Source organism: Candoia aspera, chromosome 7, assembly GCF_035149785.1.
Source record: "Candoia aspera isolate rCanAsp1 chromosome 7, rCanAsp1.hap2, whole genome shotgun sequence".
NCBI lineage: Eukaryota > Metazoa > Chordata > Lepidosauria > Squamata > Boidae > Candoia > Candoia aspera.
This window is the reverse complement of record NC_086159.1, coordinates 31,614,085-31,640,097: the sequence shown is the minus strand read 5'-3', so window position 1 is coordinate 31,640,097 and position 26,013 is coordinate 31,614,085. Positions and strand designations below refer to the sequence as shown.

The following is a 26,013-nucleotide window of genomic DNA, read 5'->3' as shown; positions in this document are numbered from 1 at the left end:
AGAGAGGGCAGGACTCTGATCCTTGGGCTGTCGAAAACCTCTCTTGGAGAGGAAAGGTGCGTGAACTCTCCAAGTTACTTCTAGCACCGGGTGAAAAGGGCTGAGCAAAATCGACGCTCGCGCACATCTGTAACACAGCGGCTGCTTCCTCGTTTCCTTTTGGGAACAAGCGAGGGCGGTGGTGGAGTTGGCAGAGCGCTGCGATCAGCAGCTCCTCGACTCTTGAATGCAATCCAAGGGGTCAGCTGATCGGTGGAAGGAAGCGAGCACGTGATTAGCTGCTCCGTGCAAGAAAGCGATCGACGTCGCAGGCTTTCGGTGGTCGCTGGTACCGGTTGTGGCTTAATGTCTGTTAGTGTGTTCTGATGTGAGTTGAAGTTTGGATGGGTGATTGACGTGAACATTGGTAATGGTCGGGAGCGGGAACAGTTTTTTTTGTCCTTTGAACAAAAATTGCGCTATATGAAAATGCACAGAAAAACGAATAGTTGGTTCAAGAGTACCTATTGATTGCAATTACAGTTATAGATTTGAGTTAATTTTGGTAGTCTGTGTCATAGATGAAGTAGGATTTCATTAAATGATTGAAATATCTAATTTACACAATTATTTCCCCATTGCCTTGATGCACCCGGAAGACTAATCTGTTTCTTTATAAATACGGAAGTTGGCTTGCACCAGCCACGGAATAAAATATAACATATAACCCAAGTCTTCAGTATTGATTCATTTTAAAATAGATTGTTATCTGTATGTTTCCAAGATTCAGGGATACACAGGTATTATTTAAAGTCCACCTGCAGAGAATTTTGGACTACATCTAATTCTGTAGTGTAGTTGCTTTGGATAGAAAATACACCAGGTTGACTAAGAATGTAAGTTTTTTGGTTTTTAAGGTAAGGTGAGTGAAGCTCTGAATAATACATTTAAAAGGGGAAAGCAGAGAAAAAGGATGTATTAAGAATATGCTGGTTAGTAATGCAGAAAAATGCATACGCAGTATATAGAGAACATTTATTTTATTCATTTACTTAACAAATTTTTCCACCGCCCATCTCCCCCCAAAGGGAGGATTTGTATTATAGCAGTTCCAGTTTTTTGACTGCACCACTTGTACTTACAGAGCAATTTGCTATGACATCTGATTAAGAATTGTTTATTAAATGACTTGGCAGGCAATTGTTTATACATATAGATAATAGGGATGTGCATTTTTCAACAATGATTTAAAGAAGTGCTTTGAAGCTTGCAGAAACATAGTGCCTCTCTGCTATTCAGTCTATCTTTCTCTAGGCTTCTTCATGAACCTGAAAAAATGTGGCTGCTTTATGAGTTACAATAACTTCAATTGGTTGGCTTTTTAAAGCAGGTGCATCTTTTTTCAGGCTCACGTGCAGTTCTTTCCTAATATTTGAAGCATGTCTAGATCTGATAACTAATGGAGTACAAGTATGGTTTTATTAGTATGTCTGCAATAGATGTTTCCTGAAATAATTTGAAATAATAATTGATTAACAACTGCAGCTTCACATTCGAAAAGTATTCGTGCTTTTAATATCTTACGGACTTTTAAACATTAAACTAAAAGTGCTAGTTTACAACATCTAGCACTAACAAGCTACATGGTACTTTGATCTGGTGCCTTATTAAACTGGTTTCCTGTAATATCCAAACAACAAAAATGGTAAAGCTTCTATCAAGTTTGACTCCTGGTAACTTCATGGCCACGGTGATAGATTTCTTGGCAACAATTTGGAAGTAGTTTTCTACTGCCTTCTTCCAGGATTCTTTTGTTTTTTTGACTTTCCAGATTAGTCCACTGCCTTAATATTTCGTGATGGTTTCCCATTCAGATACTAACCAGGTCCATGTTGGCTAGGTGCTGCAACTCTATCTGGTCCCAGACAAGAAAATTGCAATATAATTGCTTCTTGCCAGGTTGGAAGTAGAACCAGGCATTGATCCTGTGCCTCACTGTGCACCTGGGATTCTGCACCTGCTTATCACAGAAAGGTTTAAATTATTCACATGAAGCTACCTTATGCCGAGTACATAAGATTAATCTGAGAGAAAACTAAATACATGATTGAAAGTAGCTCTCCAGAGACCTGGCAAAAGATTTCCTCTGCCTTGTTATCTGAGATTCTTTCACTTCAGATGTCAGATATTGAATCTGGTGTTTGCTACATGCTAATTACTCTGCCACAAGCCAGTCTTCCTTACTTGATGCCCTTCAAAATGCTGGGCTGTGTCATTCCATGAAATCCACAGAGGCGTACTTAGTTTTAAGACAACTGAATCTGCCGAGTCAGCATGTTCTTTATGAAAGTGTGGTGTACTAGATACTGGTTAGGAGCTCTGTGTCTGTAATTTTGCTTCTGTGACTGTGTACTTCAGGATCCTGCTCTGACAGCAGCATGAGTCCCAGAATGCAACACTGGGAACTTGTGTGTGTGGCATTAAACAGGGAAGGGTAGGTGATACCATGTTCATCCCAGAGTCACTTTCTTTTTCAATTGGTGTCATACTAGTTTGCCTAATTCCTTCTGCAACTTGGGTGGGTCATTCTCAGATATTTAAATCATAAATAAGAGTGATAAAGAGAATATGGATTATAGTTAAGATCTCCAAAGAAGAGAGAGCATTGTGCTGATGGCAAGCAGTGGCATTGTCGTATGAAATGGAACAGTACAGGCTGAGGCACTGCTTTTAGAAAGTAAATATAGACAAAGCAGCCATGGGGTGGTTGGTGGGTGGATGTAAGCATCTATCAGGGCCTCAGTCTAGTTTATTGTCTTAAATGGTTGTTTTATTGTGTTTGTATTTTGTTTGCTGCCCAGAGTCCCTTTTGGTAAATGGGTGGCTTTATAAATTTGTTTAATACATAAATTTGGGGTATATCAATAGTGCTGTTAAAATCAGTGAATTGTCTACAAATAATATGCAAGGAAGGGCCAATTTGGTGTATTGGTTAAGGCACCAGACTAGAAACTGGGAGACCATGAGTTCTAGTCCTGCCTTAGGCAAAAGCCAGTGGGGGACCTTGAGCCAGTCTCTCTCTCTCAACCCGAGGAAGCAGGTAATAGCAAGCCATTTCCAAAAATCTTGCCAAGAAAACTGCAGGGACTAGTCCAGGAAGTCACCAGGAATCAAAAGTCACTCAAAGGCAAGGAGAAAAAAAAGCAAGAGCTTAATGACACACTGTCACACAATTTTATCTTGGTGATATGCATGTATTAGTTATTTAAGATGCTGGGTTGTTCTGAAGATGATAACCATAGTTTCCAGGTTCAGGCAAAAAAGGTAACTGTCTAATTGTCTAAAAGACTTCCACATTTCACTGCTGCACATTATGAAAGAAAGAGAAAAGGCAGCAGGGAGAGGTAAAAGCTTGTAAGTATCTAATCTCATTAGATATGGCTGAAGGAGCCATTGGAACAGGATGGAAATAGTAGAAAGCAATATTTAATTATGTTTTCTCCCCCTTCCCCCTGCTTCTTTTGCAGCAGTCATCCCTCAATCCATGGTCATGAAATGTGTTGTCTTCTTTCTACTGCCCTATGCCTTCTCCCTGGCTCTGGAGAATGGACTGATGAGAACACCCCCAATGGGGTGGCTTGCATGGGAACGCTTTCGTTGTAATATTGATTGCAAGAAAGATCCCCATAATTGTATCAGGTAAGTGGAAGAACCTTGGAAACCACAAAATGCAACCTTTTTCCAGATATGTTCCTGAGTTTCAGGACCCCAAGATTCAAGATGAGGGATGGCATCAAACACGGAAAATCTGAAGCTCCAAGGCTGCATCTGCCTCCCCTGAAAGCTTGGGCATGTTCCCCCTCATGCTCTTCTGAATGTTGTTGCCAAACTATAATTTAATTTTCCTGTTGAGCATGGCTGGGAGAGGAGTACTGAATAATTTTGCTAAATTATTCATAAAAATAAAAATGAAAACATTAGAGGATATCGCTAATTAACAACCTTTGTCCCCCAATATACAAACATGTAGTTGGGTTGAACAGGAACCAATAAAAAGGTTCCTGTTCAACCTATACCAGCCTATAAGCTTTTAGTTTATTCTCATAATGACATTTGCTGAATAAGGCATATTTCTTAGAAAAAATAGAAGGATCCTGACTATAAGGAAGGACATTGCTGAATAATAATACTGTAGGAAACTCTATTTTAATTTTACTTCCAAGTTATTGCAGAAAAATAGTAAGTATGAAAAAGTGATAGTGGGGACCTGATAGAGAAATTAACCCTTTTATCTATTGTGGAAGGTAAACTGTTGCACAAATGTGGCAGAACACATCAGTGCAGGGTGCAGCCTGACACTGTCAGTACAGTACGTTCTATGCTTGATAGTTCCCAGTGGCTCTAAATAGCTCCAAGTTGGTCAGTTTGCTTTTTGTTCTTGCTTTTTCATTTGTGGAACAGTGAGACTCTCTTCATGGAGATGGCGGACCATCTGGCAATGGATGGCTGGAGGGAATTGGGCTATGAGTATGTGAATATTGATGACTGCTGGATGGCAAAAAAGCGGGATATGATGGGACATTTGATTCCAGATCCTGAGAGGTTCCCCAGAGGGATCAAAGCTTTGGCAGACTATGTAAGTGAATATTTCTGATGTGAGAGTGATATCAAATGATCCATCTGTGATTTTAAAAAAGGTCAACTGCCTAGTCAACAGTAGAGACACTCCAGAGAAACTTTGTGAGTTTCCCAAAGGATCAAGGGCCTGCTTCTTAATTGCTGCAAAAGATATAGGTTATTTCTTCAAAGCTGGCCAATTTGTAGCCACAGACTTGTACTTGTGGAGTAGGTTTGGCTGAGAGAAAGCATCTTTGCTCAAAGTTATCCAGTGAGCAACATCCAGAGGGTCATATTGCTGGGCAAGAACCTCTGCATCTAGATCACCAGATTATTCTGCTGAATTCAAAGTCTATATTTTCAGACATAGACCTTGGCAATGGATATTTTTGAAAAGCTCATCAAGTTCTGTATTGTGTCACCCAACTTTTTCCAGCTTGGTACCCTCCAGATATTCTGGCCTTCAGTACTCCTAACTCATTTCCAGCATAGTGAATGGCTGTGCTGAATAAGGATGATAGGATTTAAATCCAACATATCTGGAGATCACTAGATTGGAAAAAAAAGGGTTGGCCATTGGGTGAAAAGCAATAATGAGACATACATTTTAATTTTTTGTCTGGCTCTCATCAACTTATGTACTGATGGGCAGAAGCATAATTTGAACAGGCCACTGAGCAGAAATGTCTGTATTCATGTAAAATGGGGAAAAACGCTGCCACATACTAAATATTGCTATATCAGTGCACCACCTAATTCACATTTGTATCCTTTCATTTGTGGAAACATTTACAAATTTATATACTGCAAAATAAGAGTTCAGTCCTTGGGAAGTTTGTTCATGAGATTTAATACCGTACTTGTTAGGATATCTACCCTTACAGTATCCAATTTCAATTAAAACCAACACTGTTGAGACATTGGGTTCCATAAATTGTAAAAAATAATCTGCAAATGAGGAGGAGGAGATGATGGATTAGCTTTTGAGTAAGTGATTTAAAAAAAGATTTTTAAAAATGCTTGCTAACACCAACAATAACAAGTGTGTCCACTGCTTCCTCCATTGTACAGATTCTTCATGGGTCTTCTGTTTTGATCTCACAAGTCATGACATATTTTGGCAGGTGCATTCACGAGGCCTGAAACTTGGCATTTATGGTGATCTAGGCACCCACACTTGTGCAGGTTACCCAGGAACTACATTGAATCAGATTGAACAAGATGCTTTAACGTTTGCACAATGGGGAGTGGATATGCTGAAACTAGATGGTTGCTACTCATCAGCACATGAACAGGCCCAAGGTAAGCCAAGAACCTCTGTTTTGCTTCACCTGTCAGTGCACCAAAAGTTACTAAAATAAGACATTTTAATTGGATTTGTACAAGATGTCAAATATACACTTAGGATATTAATTATATTAAGCATCAACCACCTAACAATAATTTGGTTTAAATAAATTCTGAATTTAACTCAAATGGATAACTATTCTTGTTTTCAAAAGGTTATCCTAAAATGTCCAAGGCTCTGAATGCAACAGGCCATCCCATTGCCTATTCCTGCAGCTGGCCAGCCTATCGAGGGGGACTCCCACCTGAGGTGAATTGTATTTGAGGAAGGGTGGGGCTGATCTTAAAGCTTCTGTCCCTAGAACATCTTCAGAATTTTGAATTAAAGTTCTGCATCGCATTTTAACAATTTGGTGTGACATGGGAACCACAAATACACCCATTTAATTTGCAGGAGGCGGGCTTCTTTAATCTTGCATTGAAGTTTAGAATCTTCCATTGAGGTCTAAAACCATAATGTTTTAGTTGGCTGAAACAGTAATTTTTGATTAACAAGCTTACTACTACATACAGTGTTACTTAATGATACAGTGGTACTGGATGTTACATATTTTGTCAATCACAGTGCTGTAATTATGAATGGTACAGTTGTCTGTAGGTTGAGTCATGGCAACTGGATTTCTTTCTTTTTGGTAGAAACGTTTCACTGCTTGTCCAAGCAGCTTCTTCAGTCTGGGCAAAGATTGGTGTGGGGACCCCATATATGTCTTCCAGGGTGGCTGCATTGTCCCTACACCTGAATGGCTGTTAATTGTGCCATGGAGGTGTGGATTGCCTTTGGGATGTCTTACTCCTAGATCCTTTGTTCATCCCCAAGTGGATCATTATGAGTTGCCTTCCTGGTGGTCTTAATCTTCCTGGGGACTGATGAAATAGCAGTGTGAAAAATGGGGGACAAGTTGTGTCTGTGGCCTCTGCCTCTACTGAGGGAAGGATTTTCCACTAGTGGAAAATCCTTCCCTCAGGGTTAAGGAATCCACTCATGCAGAATCCACTCATGCCAAAGTGGAAAATCCTTCCCTCAGTAGAGGCAGAGGCCTCAGACACAACTTGTCCCCCATTTTTCACTATTTCTGCTGCTATTTCATCAGTTCCCAGGAAGATTAAGACCACCAGGAAGGCGACTCTTAATGATCCACTTGGGGATAAACAAAGGATCTAGGAGTAAGACATCCCAAAGGCAATCCACACCTCCATGGCACAATTAACAGCCATTCAGGTGTAGGGACAATGCAGCCACCCTGGAAGACACATATGGGGTCCCCACACCAATCTTTGCCCAGATTGAAGAAGCGGCTTGGTCAAGCAGTGAAACGTTTCTACCAAAAAGAAAGAAATCCAGTTGCCATGACTCAACCTACAGACAATTCCACCTGGATGACTGAAAATCTTCATCAGCACGACTGGTACAGTTATTCTCTTAACACAGCCCTTGAGCTGTTCTATCCATTTCTCTCTTTGCTATGATGACACAACTGTGTTAACTTCAGTTGGATAGCCAAATAATTTTAGCTAATTATTTAACTTGAGTTTTCCCCTTTCCCATACAGATTTTCCCCAGATATTAAATACATCCAGAGTAGTCAAAATGATCTAAATTGATGCTCATCTCCAAAAGATAAATCATGCCAATCTGACTGTAATTATTCTGTTTCATGTCTTTGTTTTGTTTTAGGTGAACTACACTCTTTTAGCAAACATATGTAACCTTTGGAGAAACTTCGATGACATACAAGACTCTTGGGAGAGTGTCCTCTCTATTGTGGAATGGTTCTCAAAGAATCAGGATGTACTTCAGCCAGCAGCTGGCCCTGGCCATTGGAATGATCCTGACATGGTAATGCTGAACAGAAGAGGATGATATGAAAGCTAAGTGGATGAGAGAGGTCTGTTTGGAATTCTAAAGCTAGAAAAAGCTAATGAAGGTGACTGTTGGCAGGAATTCATCTGTTCTCTGCATCTTATGCCTTCAGTTCTTGTATATAACTTAAATAAGTAGACAAGCCATTTGTGTTACATTCTTAATTATTTTAATCTCAGTGACATATAACCTACAATAGAAAAATCACAGAAAACCTGAATTCCATTACCAGAATAATTCATACAAATAGGCATATAGTGCTAACTTTGGCAAAAACATGTTACATTGAAAGGATAAAGGGCTATATATAGTACTGATTCAGTTTCCCTGCAGTCCATTGGAAATATAGCTTGTTTTGCTAATGTACAGATTCTTTTAGTTTCCAAAGTTTAATCAACACCATTATCCCCTCCCACCCACATTAATTCAGTCATTTTTGCACCTAATTTTATAAGTTCAAAAACTGACATTCCTAGGATGCTGGACTTAATAGTCCTTTTGGTATTTGCCCAGTGGGATATTGGAATTCTTTCAGCCCTGATATTATTTCCTAAACTATTTTCTAGAAGAATATTAGCCCAGTCAGAGGGCATTGAACAAACTTACCCAGTTATCTTTGTTAACGAGTTTTTTTTTCTTCCTTCCATACGCAGCTCGTGTTTCGTTTTGCTTTCATCCTTGAGTTATTACCCACCTCTGTGTTAACCTCTCCTTTGTCCTGCAGCTAATCATTGGAAACTTTGGTCTGAGCCTTGAAGAGTCCAAGTCCCAGATGGCCTTATGGACAATTATGGCGGCTCCTCTTTTCATGTCCACAGACCTCCGTGTTATTTCTGAAAGTGCCAAGGAGATTCTACAAAACAAATTGATGATCAAAATTAACCAAGATCCTCTGGGAATCCAAGGGCGCAGAATCCTTCAGGTAAGGAAGGCCAAGGTCTGGAGAAGCATATAATGTGAATCCCTGGAACTCAGAGTATATACTCCTGCCTTTTGATCCTTTTATGTGGGAGTATCAGTAATTTAAGCCAAAGATATTCATTACATTTATAATGCTCCTCTCTTCTAAGGAGCTTAGGAGAGGATACATCAGCTTTCAGCAGTCTGGCATACTTCAGATCCATTGTGACTGTTGTTCCCAGAATTTATCTGGAAGGCAGAAGGGTAGGGAAGCCTGTGTACATGGTGCTCCCCATGCTGTTTTTTTGTCCAAACCACAGCACTATTAATTGGGTTGGACTGGGTATGAGCTTCAGAACTGTGAAATCTCAGTTGAAGAAGTGTCTTTTCCTGTATGATGACATCACAGTTTACCATCTACGTCCTGGGGAAGATTTCTTTTAGAAGAATGTGCTCTTCAATCTCCTTTTGTAGGACAAATCTCAAATTGAAGTATTCCTGCGGCCCCTTTCCCACTCAGCCAGTGCTCTGGTTTTCTTTAGTCGGAGGACAGACATGCCATATCGCTACACAACCTCCCTCGCACAGCTCAATTTTACAAAGAACACTGTCTATGAAGTAAGTAAAGCAGCACCAGTTTATGGTCTTCCTCTCTGAAAACGTTTGGGGGGAGGGGGTGGCAAGCTGAAAACCTCAAATTCTACACAGTATTGCTTACCTATATTTGCCCCCATGTTATTGAATTTAATATGGCCATATCCTGGCTTTTAAAAAATTCCTTAATAATCAGGTTAGTTCCTGGTGTGATAAAACTGTACACAGCAAAATAAACATACACAAACATGCACACACCATACCACTACCATTCATTTGTGGCAAAGGAGCAACAGGATCATTTAGTATTTTAGAATCCAAATTGTACTGCATTTAAGCTTTAGTATTTTTCACTGGGATAAACATTGCTGTGAAATAGTTACTAGAATATATCAATAGTTCCACAGTGGATGCGCATATGTTCGTTTATCTTGAGCTTGTTTGGAGGTTCTAGCAGGGGAGCGCAGCTATCGTATACGCTTGACCAGAGATCGGTACACTCCTGTCTGGGATGGTCGTCCTCTTCCACAGAGCGGGCAGCTTTGGGAGGGATGCACATGGAGCAGTGAGGGAGGAAGGGGACACCCGCCTAGCCACCCACATCATCCAAATCAACCCTGGCGATTAATGGGGTGACAGATGTCACAGCCAGATTGCCCTCACATCCACATATGATCACTTATCCATTTATCTGCTTTTGTTTTTGCTAGGCACAGGACGTGTACACCAGTCAAATAATCAGCGACCTGAAGATTACTACCAACTTCACAGTGGTGATTAATCCCTCAGGAGTAGTCATGTGGTACCTCTACCCAACAGTGTACCTAGGGCAGCCTTTCACCTTCATAAAGCAGCAGTCAAAAGCAAAGAAGTTCCGCCCCTTTAATCTGTGACAGCCAGTAGTTGAATGACTTCTTGGTGAGCTACTAAGGATCCACCGCTCCCTATTGGTACACTTGTGGTGCCTCAACAAAGAAAAAAATGGCTTGTGTAGGTTGGCAGTTTTACACAAGTACTGTACACACAGTTGAGAAGCTATTAGTTCATTAGTTTACAGTCCAGTACTTCTAAGTAGACATAAATAAGAATATGAAGAACACAATCTACATAAATAAGAATATACATGTATTCTTGTTTATGTAGATTAGACTGCTAATGATGGCCAGATGCATTGAGATAATCAAGAAGCCAGTTGCTCATATATGAGCGTAAGCATAAGCTCGTATTTTGCATAAGGAAATTCCTACAGTTCACTGAAATGTAACTTTCCTGGATTCCAAAACTGAACTGTAATTGTCTTTAATGTACTGAATTTCAAATTAGGCCTCCTTTCTCCTGCACTACAGGTGTTTGCTTGTAATGGTATCATCTATTTCAATAGTTGAAATAATTGCAAACGCCCTGTTAGGGCTCTAGGATTTCTTCTATAGTAGCTTGTCTGACTGGTGACTAAATTTTCCAGCATTTTTGTAATTTTTATTTTTTTGTTCTAAGTCACACTTAGGGCTTTTTTTTTTCAGCAGATGTTTACATATTTAAATCAGTTTTTGAATAAAGAATATTGTTTCAGAAGTGATTTGATTAAAAAGACATTAAAAAAATGAATATGAATAAAGTTCCAAAGCATCTAATTCTGTGATTTATTTAGTACAGCCTTCCTAGATCACATGCCTTTGATATAACTGAATTAGAAATCCCAGATTTCCCAGCCAAAATATAGTCTATCACATCTGGATATTTCCAAAATAGGTTTTCCCAGTTTTATCCACCCCACTGCTCAATAATCCACTTCTGGTACTATGACAGTGTTTATATAGAAACTATTATTTAGGTTATTTTACTGCAGAAAACATGGACAGCATGCCACTTAATTTTTAATTCAAAACAGGAAATAGAAAAGTAAAAAGATTGGCATGCCATGTCTTCTCAAAATTAAAGATTTTTTTTTTTTTGGATCCAGAATGGCATGACCTCAGGTGTTTCTGTTTCTTGCCTCAGTGAGATAGTTTAATGTTGCACATTAGTCCGGACAAGAAGCTAGGTCTACTTGGTCTAAAAAAGTTAACTGGGACTTGCAAATTTTATTTTTGCAGCTTGTAAAACTTGTATAATGCTGTACAATCAGTGTAAACATGATTGTACATTTTTTATCATGTACACTTTATTTTTTATGCTCTATCTTGTAGCCCTACTTTGTAGGTTTTATTAGTAAGTTTTATTTAGCCGAGGTCATTGACCTGTAATAAAGAATTTGATTTGAACTGGGTCAGAACTGACTAGTTCTTGGATGGGAGTCTACTAGGATGGTAGACAGATTGAAATGTAAAGAAAAAAAAGTCTTTGAAGAAGGTAAGACCAAAGTTACCAACTAAACTAGTCATCAAGTCATCAGGAGTCAAGCTTGAGGGAGAACTTACCGGACACAACGTTCAAATAGATATTGTTTAAGAGAGTTTTCCATACCATTCTTTAAAGAAAGGAACTACATCCCCTCCCAGCCCACACCAAATGACAGACGCAAATTACATGTTATCAGCACAACAATACAAACACAAATACAAAGGTTTCAATATTTCTGTATTAAAGTGCAATTCCAAAATAATATAAACAGAGTTAACTATTTAGTTATGGAAAACAGTCATGCCTTTGGGTTCAGAATGAAAGCATTTATTAGAAAAAAGTTTATTTCATACTTTGTACAGAGTAATAAGCTCAATTATTAAAGGGAAAATAGACAAGTATCCGTGACACATACCAGTATGTCTTGAGTTTTCCTTTGTGAATTATAGCCTTAGCATCAAGGAGGGAAGAACAGATTTCCTAAATGCAAATTATATTCTCCACTACATTAGTGGAACAATAGTTCTTTTAAGAACAAATACAAGAGGAATATACATATGAAAAGTCATTAAATAACAGCTTAAAACCCAGAATATTGGTTGCTTCTTTGTAACTTGTGGACAAAATTTTTTTTACTTTTCTTTATGCAAATTCAGGCCACCTCTTCCAATACCATTTAATTGTGTAAATCAAACATGGTTTCTTATTCTTGCATGGAATTTTAATATTTTGCCACCTCACTATCCCTGGCTGATGCTCTCTCTTAATGGTGTAGCTCAGCTAAATCTGTATAGAAGCCTAACAAAGAAATTGCGTCAATATCCACGTCAGGACTTTACCAACGTAATTATTAATTCCCATTTTCTGTGGCAGAAAAAAGTATTTTCCTTTTAGATATAATATTCTGTGCTATATTAGTTGCTATTAGTTAGAAATGAACTTATTTCCAGGAGATCAAAGTCCTGTTTTGAGTCCTGTTCCTAGAATAATCAACACCTATTTATTGCTCTTATTTCTGGACCAGATATTTTGCTTAATTTTATTTTATTTTAGTCCTCTTAAATCCAGCTAGTTATTAAGCCGTATCTTTGGTTCCAGTTCGTATGAATGGTTTCAACCTTAGATTCCTTTTTTCGCTATATGGTCAGGGTAGACAGATAACCTGGCCTAATTTGAATAAGACTCACGGCCCTACTCTTACACCAGACAGAGACGTTTTAGAGACACAGAACCTACAGCCAAATTAAAAGCAGAGAAACCTGCTGTGCATTCCTTCAGATGTAAATATAGCAAGACTCTCTCTACCTGGCACCCTTCAGAAAGGATAAAGAAGTGATACTGCAGAAAGTGGAGAGATATCTTTACAGCACAGCTGTATGTGGCATGATACCTAAAAAACAGAAGGCAGCAACAAATACTGAGAAGAAAGGGTAGGAATTGATTAACCTTTTGATTTCCTCCCTTTCCTCCCTTCCTCTTAAGCTATCAATTTCTGAAATCAGTGGAAAGCTTTCTTCCCTTCTACTTTGCAGGAAAGGTATTGAGGTGTCTGAAAATTCCCTGTTATGATAACCTGCATGGAAATACCATGCAGTTATTGATGGTATTAAACATACCAAGATGCAGAAAAACAGAATGTTCCTTCATGAATATCTGTGTCACATTATTAAAGTGTTTTGTTTATACGTAAAGCTTGAATATTTCATCCCTGCGTAAGTGAAGCTGCTTTATATGTATTTTAGAGCTCACCTTTCCCTCCAAATTAAGGGCTAAAACAGTCATGGCAGTCCTATCCTAGCCTCAGGACAGAAAGCACGTAGTTAGGAAGGTACTGCTGTCACCACTCATTTGTATTGCCATGCTGAAAGATTAACAGCAGGTGTAACATCATCCAATACTATGCATGCTACTGACACAGGATGGCCTAGAGATATAAAAAAGCAAGAGGCAGCAGCAATGGCAAAGTCTTCAAAGTCAAGAAACACGAGAAGGTGGTGCTTAGGCTCCTGTTAGTTGTTCTTCTTTTCATCAGGTGGTGCATAAGGAGGTGGTTGATCCTAAAATAAAAATTGTATTAAATTGGCATATTCCTACTTAACATTTGAGTTTTATTTGTTTTCATAATTTCTGCCCACTTTTAAAATATCTCAGAGTTCTTAACATTTAAGTCAACATTAAATTAAGACATTCAATGCAGTTTCTTATGTGATCTATCTTATATCAAGATGGACAACTATGAGTGACCTCCAGCCGCAAGGGTTCTTGTTCTTCACACCTTTATAAGAGAAGTTCAGTGCTACTCAGTAATATGCGGTAAGCCAATGTTAAGCGAAGACCCAGCTCTCTGGAGAAGGCTCTAATGCTGGGAGAGGTAGAAAGAAAGAGAAGAGGACGGCCAGCAGCAAGGCGGATGGACTCAGCTACAGTGGTGATGGGTGTGCCATTGGAAGACCTGGAAGACCAGGTTAGGGACAGATTGTCATGGTGAAAATCTATCTATGTGGCTGTTAAGAGTCAACGACTACTTGATGGCACATAATCAGTCAATGTTATCTATAATCACAGGGATGGGATAGAAACAGTTAAACATGGATACAGCTGCTTCATAAAAAAAAAAGCAGAGGAACATCCTAAAGTGAATAAATAATACACGTATGTGTGTATCTGTATGTGTATGTATATGTATGTCCTCATTTTCTCTAGAATTCAAAGCTTCCAAGTGTTATGCTTGTACAGTAGAAAGCAAAAATGCCAGGTGTTCTTACTATAATGTAAAAAAATTATATTCAGTGCAATTAGCTGCAGATTTTATTTAGCTAAATGCCAGAACGGCAAAAATTTTTAGAACCACAAGCCAAACCTGCTCCTCCATTGTGCTACAGAACATCTATTCTCATTCAGTGGTTGAACCAAATATTACAACTGACAATTGGGTAGTTTAGTCACAACTGAATTAACACAACAGAGGATTAGTCCATAACAGAACTCATTTCTCAGAAATTCCTCTATTTTTCCCAGGAAAGATGGTCCACCTAAAAAAAGGTGGACAATTACTACTCCCTTGGCCCCACCTTCTGCCACATAAAATTCTAGAGCAATTTCTTACCATAGGCATGTAAACATTATGAGGATTGGCTGGGTTATAATATGCACTGGAAGTTGCCTCTGCTGATTTATTGCCACCTACATTATTAAAAAAAAAAGGCAGGTAGAACTTTTAAAACAAATGCAAACACTATTCACATTCACAAACGCTGTCTAGTGCCTTCCCATAATTTTCTAGATAAAATGAAAGTGCAGATTTGTAGCCTCAGTAAGGAAGAATCTGGACAAGGCTAGGTACTCATTGTTTTTTAGATGCATTAACTACTTATATTTTGGGAACGCAAGAGAGAAGATTCCACAATTGCAAAAGCCCCCAGTTCCATCAGAGACTGAGATAAAGAACTGTCATCTAACTGTACCTCAACAATTAGCATATCAAATAGAATATGTAATCTCTAAAACAGAATCTGGTCATATTTCTGCAAGCAGGGGCCACACTCTTTCCTCAATATTCTTTAGGCAGCTAATGACCATAGATGGAATGGCACTGATGACACAGGGATAGAGACAGAATTTCCTACCTGGGGAACTTTTGGGGGGTGGGGGGGAGTACCCCAAATAAGAATGAGTAAGCCTACCAGAGGCTTAACACCAAATTTCAGTAGCACAGTCCTGCAGAGTCTTTGAGTACAAAGATGGAACTGGGGGCTTTTGCAACTCCTCTTGAGAGTTTATGTTTAAGACAGGGGTTTTTCAAAGAACAGGGTATTTGCTTAATTAAAATAAATGACTTGGTTAAAACAATTGCTCTTCAAATAACTTACTTAAAAACCAGAAAATAAAAACTAAGAGCACAATGCAATTGACCCAGTTCTAAGTGAAAGCAATCCTGTCTTCTTACCTGGCATTCCAGGCTCTGTCCAGGTCCTAGGAGCTGCAGGTCCTGGTTCAGTGGGAGCTGAAGGGCCAGCAGCAGAAGGGCCAGGATATGGGGGAGGAGGGGCCATGTACATGGAGTTCATCCCAGGAGGTGGTGGATATACACCTAAAGAAAGAAAATGGAAAGAAAATGTATGTTTGTACAAACATATCACAGATATATTTATGCTGGTGCAAGTTCACATGGGCTATTTTTTCTTACAATTCACCTTCTTTAAAAATCAACCAGGAAGTCTTTTCCAAACTATTTACACATTCAATGAGAGATGACTACTGTGCAATCTGTATGCTTGTGCTGATCCTGCAACTGTTCCTCTTGGCAGTATAATATAATACATAGGACAGCAGCAGAATCATTTGTGGGGAATGGATGTGCTGAACAGCATACCCAGCACCTGAAGCTATGAGCCACAGAGACAAGCCTTAATTCTGTCTTTATTACAGGTAATCCCATTCACAATGAATATATTCAATCATTCTAAACATGATCCTTTCCACAGTGACTATAATGTTGCTATTCATATTTTCCAGATCTGGCTAATTTCTTCAGTCATTTCATCAACATGAAATAGTCATGTATTTTATAGTTCTATAATACATTTTATAGACAAATATTATATAGGTCTGACATTTGATTTTTTAAAATATGTTATAGGCTAAGTGAAGAGGAAAAAAAGGAACAAGAATTATAAAAATCCACAACATTTATCTTAGATAACAAAAGGAGACATCTCAGTTTTGAATAACAGTATTTAATAAAGATGGTTAAAAATTCACCTGGAGGAGGTGCATATGGATATCCCATAGGCTGTGGAGCAACTCCATATCCATTCATTTGTGCAGGAATATAAATATATGCTCCAGAAGCTGGCTGTGACACCACGTAGGTCCCCGGAGGAGGCACATAAGCACCAGGAAAAGGTGGTGGTGCATACCCATAGCCAAAATTCTGAGCTGGTACTCCCCTAGAGGCTAAACATAGTATATTTAATAAGCCAAATTCAGCATATGAAACTTGGAGTTTAAATAATTATGTCTTAAATCAGTTAAAATTACAGGAAATTTAAGCAAATTAGCTGATGAGTTCACCCATGATGCTCATTCTGTTTTTGCAGGAAATGCACTACAAGCAAGATTGATTATGAAATTAAGCAAACTACAGAAATCATGCAGAGTACAGCTTCTGTGCTGTTTACCTGCAGTGGTCAGTGGAAGTGTCTGTATTTTCTTTGAGGTAACAAAATGTGTTTGAATACATGCATGGAAGCACAGGGCAGGCTGTGTATGCTCCCCTCGGGTTCATGTGACTGGAAGGAGAGAGGGGGCTCAGAGTGGAACAGGCAGCATTCCAAGTTACTGCCCAGTGCCCATTTGCCTCTGCCAAAGGGATACAATGGGTGATATTTTTCCATAATGTTTTTCTCCACAGCTGCCAACCTAATCCAACCTGTTTTTGAACTCAAGTCTTTTTTTGCCTGTTTCTTCCACCATATCAAATCTGGAGCCATTCTATTCAGAAAGTTATCCTGCTGACAGACAGACAGACAGACAGACAGACAAAGTCCAAGTCTCTTTCCATAATTTTTCTCCAATATTCTTTTGGGTTGGAAAGAATGAAAAACATGTAATAGAGGTGGGAATAGCAGTATTTAGGGCTGACCATACATTAGGGTTTAAGCATGACTGAAGAACTATCAGCAGGTATTATCTGTCAACTATTACCATCAAAAGCAGAAATCAGCTACGGAATTATCTGCCTGGGATGGGGGAAGTAAGAAGAAAGTCTTACCATCACTTGCAAGCTTGAACATCATTTGTCCAAACTCTATAGCACCTCCACTGAAGAAGCTCATTTTAAATGAAGCCTGACCTTCCCAGCCACCTAAGAAAATAAAGTTATGTTAAGTCTTAATTATGACAGCTTCCCAAAAGGTTGTCAAGGCACAAACAGGGATAAATTGAAAATGATTTGATTCAACGAACCGTTTACAAGGTAAGTTCAGAAATAATTTCAACAAATAGTACCATAATAGAGTATCCCTATGCCAGTTTTGGGAAACTAGCTCATTTTGGGCAGCCCCAGGTTCCTCAACATCATATTACTGAATCTAGAGATACACTACCAACTTTCAATAGGCGTATTAAGCCTCTGGTAGGATTAGCCTAACTATGTTATTAAAGAATTCTTTAAACTCAAGTAAAAAGGGCCAAAACCTCATCCTGTCTTTACCAAAGCTTTGGGGTGGGGGGAAGATGGCCCAATAACCCTAACTTCACTTTATATCCCATCTTTCTCACACAGATTTCAAAAAGGGAACAGATTTCAATGTATGAACAGTACATACATTGCTTTTTACCTTTTCACAACCACCTAAAGATGCTTATTCATTATTTTCCCCTAAAAACACTAATATGTGAAAAGTGCATTTCTTCTGGCAAGATAAGAAGTGGATAGCTTCCTCCAAACTCTATCAAATATTTTCACTGATTTAATTAGGGAATGTAAAATTTAACCAGAATGTAAATCAGGAATTCCTACAAGAGCAATTTTCTATTTCCATATGGAAATAAGAAAATTTGCAAATAAATAAAAATCTGATTTGAAATAATTGTCTTTAAAAATAAGTTTTCAAAATAAAATTCAGTTTTACTTTTTTCCCCAAATCAAGTTAGAGTGAATTGTGAAATTTCTCATAGAGTATTGAATGAAGGATAGTGGACATAACACTCAGGTACCAAAAACCTCCATTATTGGTATATCCCTACAAAGAGACATAGTCACAGATTTTCAGTGGTTGTATAGTCCTCAGTTACAACAGAAATCCAAACTGAATACTTTAAGTTTGATTTTACATATGATTACTTCAAGAAAGTAAAAAATAATAAGTTGCCTAGATAATTGATGATACACACCTCCTGGTTCTGCTTGTATTACTCCTTTGATGTAATTGGCAGAAAATACTGGCTGTTCAATGGAGCATCTCTTCACCAAGTGGAATGGCATCATGAAGGACATCATTGGATCTTTGTTTTTTGACACAAAAATCACCTGCAAAATAAATTTATGTCTTTAAAGAAAAGCACAAGAAACCTAACACAGAAAACACATAATAATTACAATCTACATCCATATCAAATCATCAGCTTAAGATTTAAATCTGAAATCATAAAATTTTTTACCCCAAAGCTAACACATCTTAAAACCCTTTTCCTAAATGGGTAAAATAATGAATTGAGACAGGTATCTTTTAGAAGGCTGTTCAGCATGGTCTAGCTATACTTCTTACAACTTTTGTTTCTTGGCTTGAGCAGGCCTTCAGTGAAGATCTCATACACGGACCAACTAAAAGAAAATGGTATGCCAGGTTCTGAGATAATATACAAAAGATTTAAAGCCCAACTCATAATCCTTTTAATCCACACAAAAAAGTAAACATTTTAAAGATCAGTTTAAAAACAGTGATGAAGCTGTGTTCATTTTTCTTTTTGAGCTGTAGACATTTCCAGAAGGACTCATTTCTAGTATCGGTCAACCTGATGGATCCTGACAGCAGGCCTGCAAGCAAAATATCATAGGCCATCTTAAAATCCACACAAGATGAGTGCAGTCAGTCCTTTGAATAGTCTACTCTGAAACCATTAAACTCCCAAAGCAAATATTTGTAGCTCAGGGTTGAACTGTGGAGTCCTTGGTGCTCTCTGAGCCTTGTTGTTTTCTTGCAGATGTTTCATTGCCAGACTAGGCAACATCTTCAGTGCAAAGAGGGAGTGGGCCTTGCTCTCAGTTTATATACTGTGGCTTGCCCTGCTTGTGTTGGTGGGGGTGTTGTTCTCTCCTTGGGAGTTCTTTGATTGGGCTGTTGTTTGCTGCTTGGTTGATTGCCTGAGTTAATAGGTCCTTGATTAGGGTGTATTGTGCTGTTTGATGATTCATCTGGTGTTAATCCTAGCGTTGATTTTTGCATATCTGGGTGTTGATTGCTGGCAAGGGAGTGTACTGGTCTTTTGGCTTTTCTATTGTCTCTTTTGAATGGTATGTAAATGTTGTTTACCTCTACGTGTCTGTTGATGGCTGCTCTGTCTGAGTACCAGGCTTCCAGGAATTCTCTGGTGTTTTTGGATTTAGCTTGGTTTGGTTTAGGATGCTCACCGTTTCCCAGTTGAAACTATGGTCTCACAACACATGGACAGACTCAACCATAATCAAGGACCTATTAACTCAGGCAATCAACCAAGCAGCAAACAACAGCCCAATCAAAGAACTCCCAAGGAGAGAACGACACCCCCACCAACACAAGCAGGGCAAGCCATAGTATATAAACTGAGAGCAAGGCCCACTCCCTCTTTGCACTGAAGATGTTGCCTAGTCTGGCAATGAAACGTCTGTAAGAAAACAAGGCTCAGAGAGCACCAAGGACTCCACATTAAACTCTCTAAAAATGAATGCAGTTGGTACTATACCAGTGTTACTGGTTCCAAAAGACCACTACAATTATTCCAGTGGCTTCAACTGAGAGGTAATTTTAAAGACTTCCACATGGAAGGCATTTAGTAGTTCAATTTGGATTTCAATCAGAACATGTAAACGATTAAAGCATGACTTGTTTTAGATAGGACCCTAGACTGCGAAACACTTAAATTGGGCGGTGGGGGGGGAATGACTCCTAACCACTAACTTCACTTAAGATGCTGCAGGTAACTGAGTCAAGTAACAGCACTAAATTGAGAAGGATTTTTGCAGAAAACCCGTATTACTGTATGTATTCCTAAAAATGTGTTTTCAGAAACTGAACACATTGTTTTGGAAGCTTAACTGGGGAAATTTTCCCCCTTGTTTTTTCACTTAGGAAGGTTGAATTTCACTCAGGACTTACCCGGAAAGGAGTGAGAAAAACCATCCCTTTCTTAGTGCCTTTGAAAATTTCTGGATTGCCAGTTACCTCAGAGAAAGTCAGTTCCACATCTTTACAGTGCTTGAGAATACTTCAAGGAAGGAGATACAATAGATGCATTAGCATATAATAAGGTTTATTAAAAATGACAATACAGATGAAGAATCAACTTGCAAAATGTATTAAGGACTGTTTACTAAGCTCAGTCCAGAAAATGTAGTTCAGGAGAACATCTTTGTACAAACTGCAGTACAGGTTTCTCACTTAAACACTACAGTTAGCAACACTAGTGACTATTCTATTCCCAGCCTAGCAATATCTATTATTATTATCTGCTGTTAGTATTAAGTCCTTAAGATCTGCCTCTTTTGTATTCTTTAGTTATACCTATATGTATGAAAATGAAATCTCCATAAAAGTATTCCAGATCACTCAACAGCACTGCTTGGAAAATAGCTTTTGTCACAAATCATCTTTATTGGGAGTGGACTGAACTGATAGTTAAATACAGAGCCAAACTATTTTGATTGTGACAAGGAGATTTCCTTCACTGCATACAAAATGTTTACTTCTATGATGACTGGATCTGCCCACCAAAGTAGGCCAAAATGTACAATGAATTCAGCCAATTGTGACTTATTTATTAGGCCATGTTTCAACAAGTCCTGGATTAGCTTGAAAATCTATACCTTTAAAGTTGTGCACTTATTTCAGAGCAATCCTTGCTGAACACCAGGCAGACTTGCATACAATCAGATTATAATGAAACACAACTATCTATCCTTATTTCAATAGCTAATAAGGCAGATATCCATACTCCCCCAGCACCCTACCAAATGTGTCAAATACTTATGAATATTAAAGATGACCATGTGAATAGTTTTTCTTTTTTATTCTCCAAAAACAAACTAGAATTCTTTAGAGCTACAGCGGTTCATGATGAATTATTTGATATGAGTGCCCACAGCAGCCTGTATCAGCCAAACCAGGAGACTCTTTGGTTTACTGAGGACCTCCAGATATAGGCATCAGAAGTAATGTCTGGAGCATCACTGGAGGAAGATGAACAGTGAATCTGACTGAAAATAGGTAAGGGCCCTTGTTCAGGCCTACTCCATGACAAGAAAAGTGGCATAGTATCAAAATGTCTTTGCCCTTGTTGACAAATTATAGCATTGTTTAGATGGCCTGCTCTCTGTTGAACAGAGATGGGCAGGAAGACTTGCCATCAGGCCGTGACCTTTCTGCACAAAATTCTGCCAATAGAGCCATTCAGTCATGTAACTTTTGATTCTTTGTAGGTAGGGTCTAAAGTGGTAATTGGGTCAGTGTCTTTTAATATTATTTGGGACTCCTTTCAGTCTGTGGACTCTAAAGAAGCTGAAAGAATTTGGCAACTCTGCCACTTCTGGCTTAGAACCATGTTCCTTCTGGCTTCTTTGGATGGCTATGTGGATAGCTGAGTCCAAGCTGGCAGTCAGTGCCTCTTTTGGGGAATGGGTGATGCTCCCTCCTCAGGAGGCCCTCCTGGTCCCAGCCATATTGAATAACTATTGCTGTCTCCAAGCTCCCCCTCCCGATGAAGATTTGGGGAAGAAAGTATGTGTCAGTCACAGAGCACCTAGCAAAAATGGATTATCTGGCCCCCTTTCAGTCAGAAATCTAGAAGAAGCCAAGATGGAAACAATTTCATCTCTCTGGTGGATGACCTATGGCTGGGACCTGGATAGAGAGAATGGACCCCTCCTGGACTGCTCAGCAGCATTCAATACAATTAATCACGGTATTCTTCTGGACCATCTGCCAGGTTTGGGAGTTGTAGGCATTGTTTTACAGTGGTTCTGCTCCTTCTGGAGTAGGTAATCCAGTTGTTGGTGATGGGTCAGGTTGGCCCAGTGGGTGCTCCCTTGTGGCATACTTCAGGGTTTGGTCTTCTCTCCCCTACATGAAACTGCTGAAAGGGGCCTTCTATCTGTTCAGGGACAGGTATCATCAGTATGTTGATCAGGAGTGGAGGCCCCTGTAATAGTAACTCATGCACTTATGTCCACTAGACTACTGCAATGAGCTGTCCATAAAGCTGCCTCTGAAAATCCTCAGAAATTATAGAACTTTTTTAAACTGACTGTACCCCTTCCTCCTTATGCTGGTCTTTGACTGTAATAAAGATTTGATCTGATTGTAGTACTATAAATAAAATCGATGGGAGAAAAATTGCACAAAATTCTAAACACTTTCTTCAAAAAGCAAGCATTTCTTGTTCAGGATTTTTTTTTAAAAAAAATGGTGCCCTATTACTGCTCAAGAATGTTGACAACAAGACCAAACTTTTTAATGTAGCACTTCACTGATCATGTAGAAATCATGCAGAAATCATGTAGAAATCATGTGATCCTGATTTAACTCTTATTGGATTTACTTCCAGGCTTATGTCAGTATCACAGCTCTGCTGTACCATTTATTTATTTACATATATATATATATAAAATATAAATATAAATATAAATGTAAAAAAAATGATGGAAAGAGAACATGTATTCAGTGATGCAGCCTCAACTCTTTGCCCTCCAAATACACCCATTATTCCCAACCAGCCTAGACTGGGGAAGACTGGATTAAATTCGTATCTAACAAAGCCTAACAAGGGGAGGAAAATGTATGTATGTCATAATTGCGGCCCACGTCATAAAACAACAACACTACTACTGTACGCAGATTATTCCACGGAGGGGAAGTAGAACTAAACGCCGCGTAGGCTGTTTAGGGTTAGAGAGAAACAAAACAGAACAAAACAAGCCGTGAAGGGCCGCTTTACTATCACCGCGCCTCCCGACCAGGAGTTCAAATCCCGGGGGGAGCAAGACTAGTGGGGGATGGGGCGACGCAGGTAACACTCCGAAGCCTCTTAACAATTGGGCAAACGTCACACTCCCTCTCCGGGCGAAGGAAAAATGCGAGCTGCTCTCGAGCTCCGGAGCAGCGTTTGGGGCCGCGGGAACCAGGCGGCTTCCCTGGGAAGGGTCGCTCTGCTGCGCATTACAGGCGTCCGTCTCGCTGCTCAGGTATAAGCGCCCCACACGTATCTCGTGGTCCCCGAGAATACACAACCCCCCGACTCTTGCCGCCGGCCCTTACTCGCCAAATCCAGCCTCGCCTCCGGTTACCTTTCCCCGTGGGGCGGGATAACCCCGCCGCCGACCGAGTGGTTCCTGTTCAACGCCATGTTACCGGCCAATGGCACCGACCGAGGCGGTCCTTCTCTTTCGTCCCTTGCCAAATACGGCGGAGCCGCCCCGTAGCGGCCGTGACCTCCTGGCGCGCAGGCCCGCCCCCGGTGGAGTGGAGGCGTGGCGGCCGGTCAGCTGTGCGGGAGCCTGTCCCGGGGAAGCCTCGTGGTTACTTGGGGAAACAGCAAGACGCGCGGTAGTGCTGCTGCGGTTCTAGTTTGTAATCGGCTAAGTTGATTCTATAAGGAGGAGAAGGAAGATCTCTGAGCAGATAAGCAACCCAGTTAGTGTTGGTCTATGAAAGAGATCCATAGCTGGGTAGTACCTTTCTTGGGACTAACTTAAATAGTAGTCATATTTTTATTTGCTATCTAAATGCAATACAACACTTGTTCCCCGCCTCCCCTCCAACCAACCTGGGAAGTAGTTTGACTGGAAGACAACAACTGGCCCAAATACTGTATAATTGAAGGCTGCTTGAAATCAGCTGTCCATTTCTACACCTGTAGTGGCTGAAAAATGTATTTAGAGTGAAGGCTACTCTCCAGTCACAAAACATCTTGCTTCCTATCCTGCCCCTTTAGCGCATGTATTAAAAGCTGAAGCAGAGATAACTTTGGTTGTGTTTTTCTCTGAACTTGATCCTTGTAGGCTCATGGCTATACCTGGCTGGCCACTGTGGGAAGCCTCAGTCCAGGCAGAATATGGGGAACCAGACAGGCTCCAGGCTGGCAAAGGAGTGAGACAAGGCTGTATACCCTCATTATATGGCGAATATATATTGAGGGAAGCTGGATTGGAAGAAGATAAGTGCAGTTTTAAAACTGGAGGAGGAAGCATCAGTAGCCTTCACTATGCTGATGATACTACTCTGATAGCTGAAAATGTGAATGATCTGCAGGCTTTAGTAATGAAAGTCAAAAAAGTGAAAAAATGGAACTAAGATTAAATATTAAAAAGGTCAAACTAAGTCTTAGTTTGACAGTGAAGATACTGAAGTGGTGGATAGCCTATCCCTTTTAGGATCAACTATTAACAGTAATGGCAGTTGAGAAATGTGCTGAAGATTAGTACTTGATAGGGTAGCAGTGAAGGCCTTGAAAAATATATTTGGATGCAGTAATGTGCCTAAACCTGCAAAGATCAAAACTCTGCAGGCGGCAGTTTTACCTGTGACACTCTATGGAAGTGAAAGTGGTCTTTGAAGAAGCAGGATAGAAAGAATATCAATGTTTTTCAACTTTACTGTTGAAGAAGACTCTTCACCATAGCATGGATAGCCAGAAAACAAACAAATGGATCATAGTCCAAATCAATCCAGAGTTTTCAGTTGAGGCCCAAATAATCAGGCTCGAATTATCATATTTTGGATATATTATGCAAAGACCCAGCCCCATGAGAAATCAGGCTGGGAAAGGTGGAAGGAAAGAGAAGAAGAGGGCCACAAGCAAGATGGGTGACTTTGATTCATTACTGGGTCATAATCTGATCTTATGTGATAGAAGAATTTAGAGAAAGGTGATTCCATCAAATTCTGTCTCAGATTGCAATTTATAGAATTTGGAATTGTGTAATGCACCTGCCCTCTGCATTAAATACTGAGGGACAATTAAAATTTCCTTTGTGTTTGCTTTTTTATTTTTACACATATGTTATTTAAAAAGCATATACACTTAATGATATTCAAAGTTTCAAATATCACATACTTCAGTTATGCTTAGTTTTTCCTCAAGCTAACAGAGCACACAGTCTGGGTTCCTCCAGAATACCAAACTCCTTCCCCAAAAGGTAATTCCAAACAAAGCACCCTTCCTAAAAACAAAGAACTATCCCCTAACTGAAGAAATCTTGTCTTCCAACCCCTACCCCTATTGTCTCCTTCAACAGGACATTTACTATCTTTTATATTTTGTGTGATGCTCTCTCTGTGTCAAATTGTAATTGGCTTGCTATCATGTTGCTATTTATTGACCCACATCAATATTTTTTCAAGAGCTTTGAGCTGTGACAACTGGGGAAGACAATGGCAAACCACCCCACTATAGTCTGCCAAGAAAACATTGCGAAAGCGGCGTCCCCCCAAAGGGTCAGACATGACTCGGTGCTTGCACAGGGGACCTTTCACTCACACTTTGAGCCTGTACAGATTTTAACATCAGCCCGTTTCTAATAGAACTTGCCTGTCTTTTGAGAAATGCCTACTTTTGTTCTACATTTTGTACTGTTCCTAGATTGAATGATTATAGGTTTCCTGTCCTACATACTTCTGTGC

The 26,013-nt window shown here is 39.5% G+C and overlaps 2 protein-coding genes and 1 long non-coding RNA gene across 6 annotated transcripts; 2 read left to right on the top strand and 1 right to left on the bottom strand.

Annotated features, from left to right (window-relative positions):
* The first annotated feature begins 156 nt into the window (after positions 1 to 156).
* On the top strand, positions 157 to 12,822 carry NAGA (alpha-N-acetylgalactosaminidase). 4 transcript variants are annotated; one of them, XM_063308409.1, is made up of 9 exons: positions 157 to 357; positions 3,510 to 3,678; positions 4,441 to 4,615; positions 5,721 to 5,898; positions 6,099 to 6,193; positions 7,619 to 7,780; positions 8,529 to 8,726; positions 9,179 to 9,322; positions 10,009 to 10,406. In XM_063308409.1, the coding sequence occupies exons 2-9, from the start codon at positions 3,524 to 3,526 to the stop codon at positions 10,189 to 10,191; spliced, it is 1,290 nt and encodes a 429-aa protein (XP_063164479.1). In that variant the 5' UTR covers positions 157 to 357; positions 3,510 to 3,523; the 3' UTR covers positions 10,192 to 10,406. The 4 variants fall into 4 exon arrangements, with proteins under 4 accessions (XP_063164479.1, XP_063164478.1, XP_063164480.1 ...); XM_063308408.1 differs by having other exon boundaries at positions 157 to 412; positions 3,507 to 3,678; XM_063308410.1 differs by lacking the exons at positions 157 to 357; positions 10,009 to 10,406 and adding an exon at positions 12,792 to 12,822 and having other exon boundaries at positions 3,254 to 3,678.
* WBP2NL (WBP2 N-terminal like) lies at positions 11,859 to 23,832 on the bottom strand. Its single transcript, XM_063308413.1, has 8 exons — positions 23,679 to 23,832; positions 20,497 to 20,605; positions 18,536 to 18,671; positions 17,412 to 17,504; positions 16,400 to 16,594; positions 15,585 to 15,728; positions 14,745 to 14,821; positions 11,859 to 13,695 (listed from the first exon to the last, which is right to left on the bottom strand). Exons 1-8 carry the CDS (start codon positions 23,735 to 23,737, stop codon positions 13,648 to 13,650), a joined length of 861 nt encoding a protein of 286 aa, XP_063164483.1. The 5' UTR covers positions 23,738 to 23,832; the 3' UTR covers positions 11,859 to 13,647.
* LOC134500925 (uncharacterized) lies at positions 15,728 to 20,534 on the top strand. Its single transcript, XR_010068304.1, has 3 exons — positions 15,728 to 16,066; positions 16,738 to 16,856; positions 20,470 to 20,534. It is a non-coding gene; the product is annotated as an uncharacterized LOC134500925 (long non-coding RNA).
* Positions 23,833 to 26,013: the final 2,181 nt, after the last annotated feature.

Coding starts and splice junctions, on each gene's coding strand:
- NAGA (XM_063308409.1), top strand. CDS start 3,524: ATGGTCATGAAATGTGTTGTCTTCTTTCTACTGCCCTATGCCTTCTCC. Junction 6,194..7,618: donor GAGGGGGACTCCCACCTGAG/GTGAATTGTATT, acceptor GTTTTGTTTTAG/GTGAACTACACTCTTTTAGC. Junction 7,781..8,528: donor ATTGGAATGATCCTGACATG/GTAATGCTGAAC, acceptor TTTGTCCTGCAG/CTAATCATTGGAAACTTTGG.
- WBP2NL (XM_063308413.1), bottom strand. CDS start 23,737: ATGGCGTTGAACAGGAACCACTCGGTCGGCGGCGGGGTTATCCCGCCC. Junction 17,505..18,535: donor AATACAAGCAGAACCAGGAG/GTGTGTATCATC, acceptor TTATTTTCTTAG/GTGGCTGGGAAGGTCAGGCT. Junction 13,696..14,744: donor ATAATGTTTACATGCCTATG/GTAAGAAATTGC, acceptor TTTTTATTTTAG/GATCAACCACCTCCTTATGC.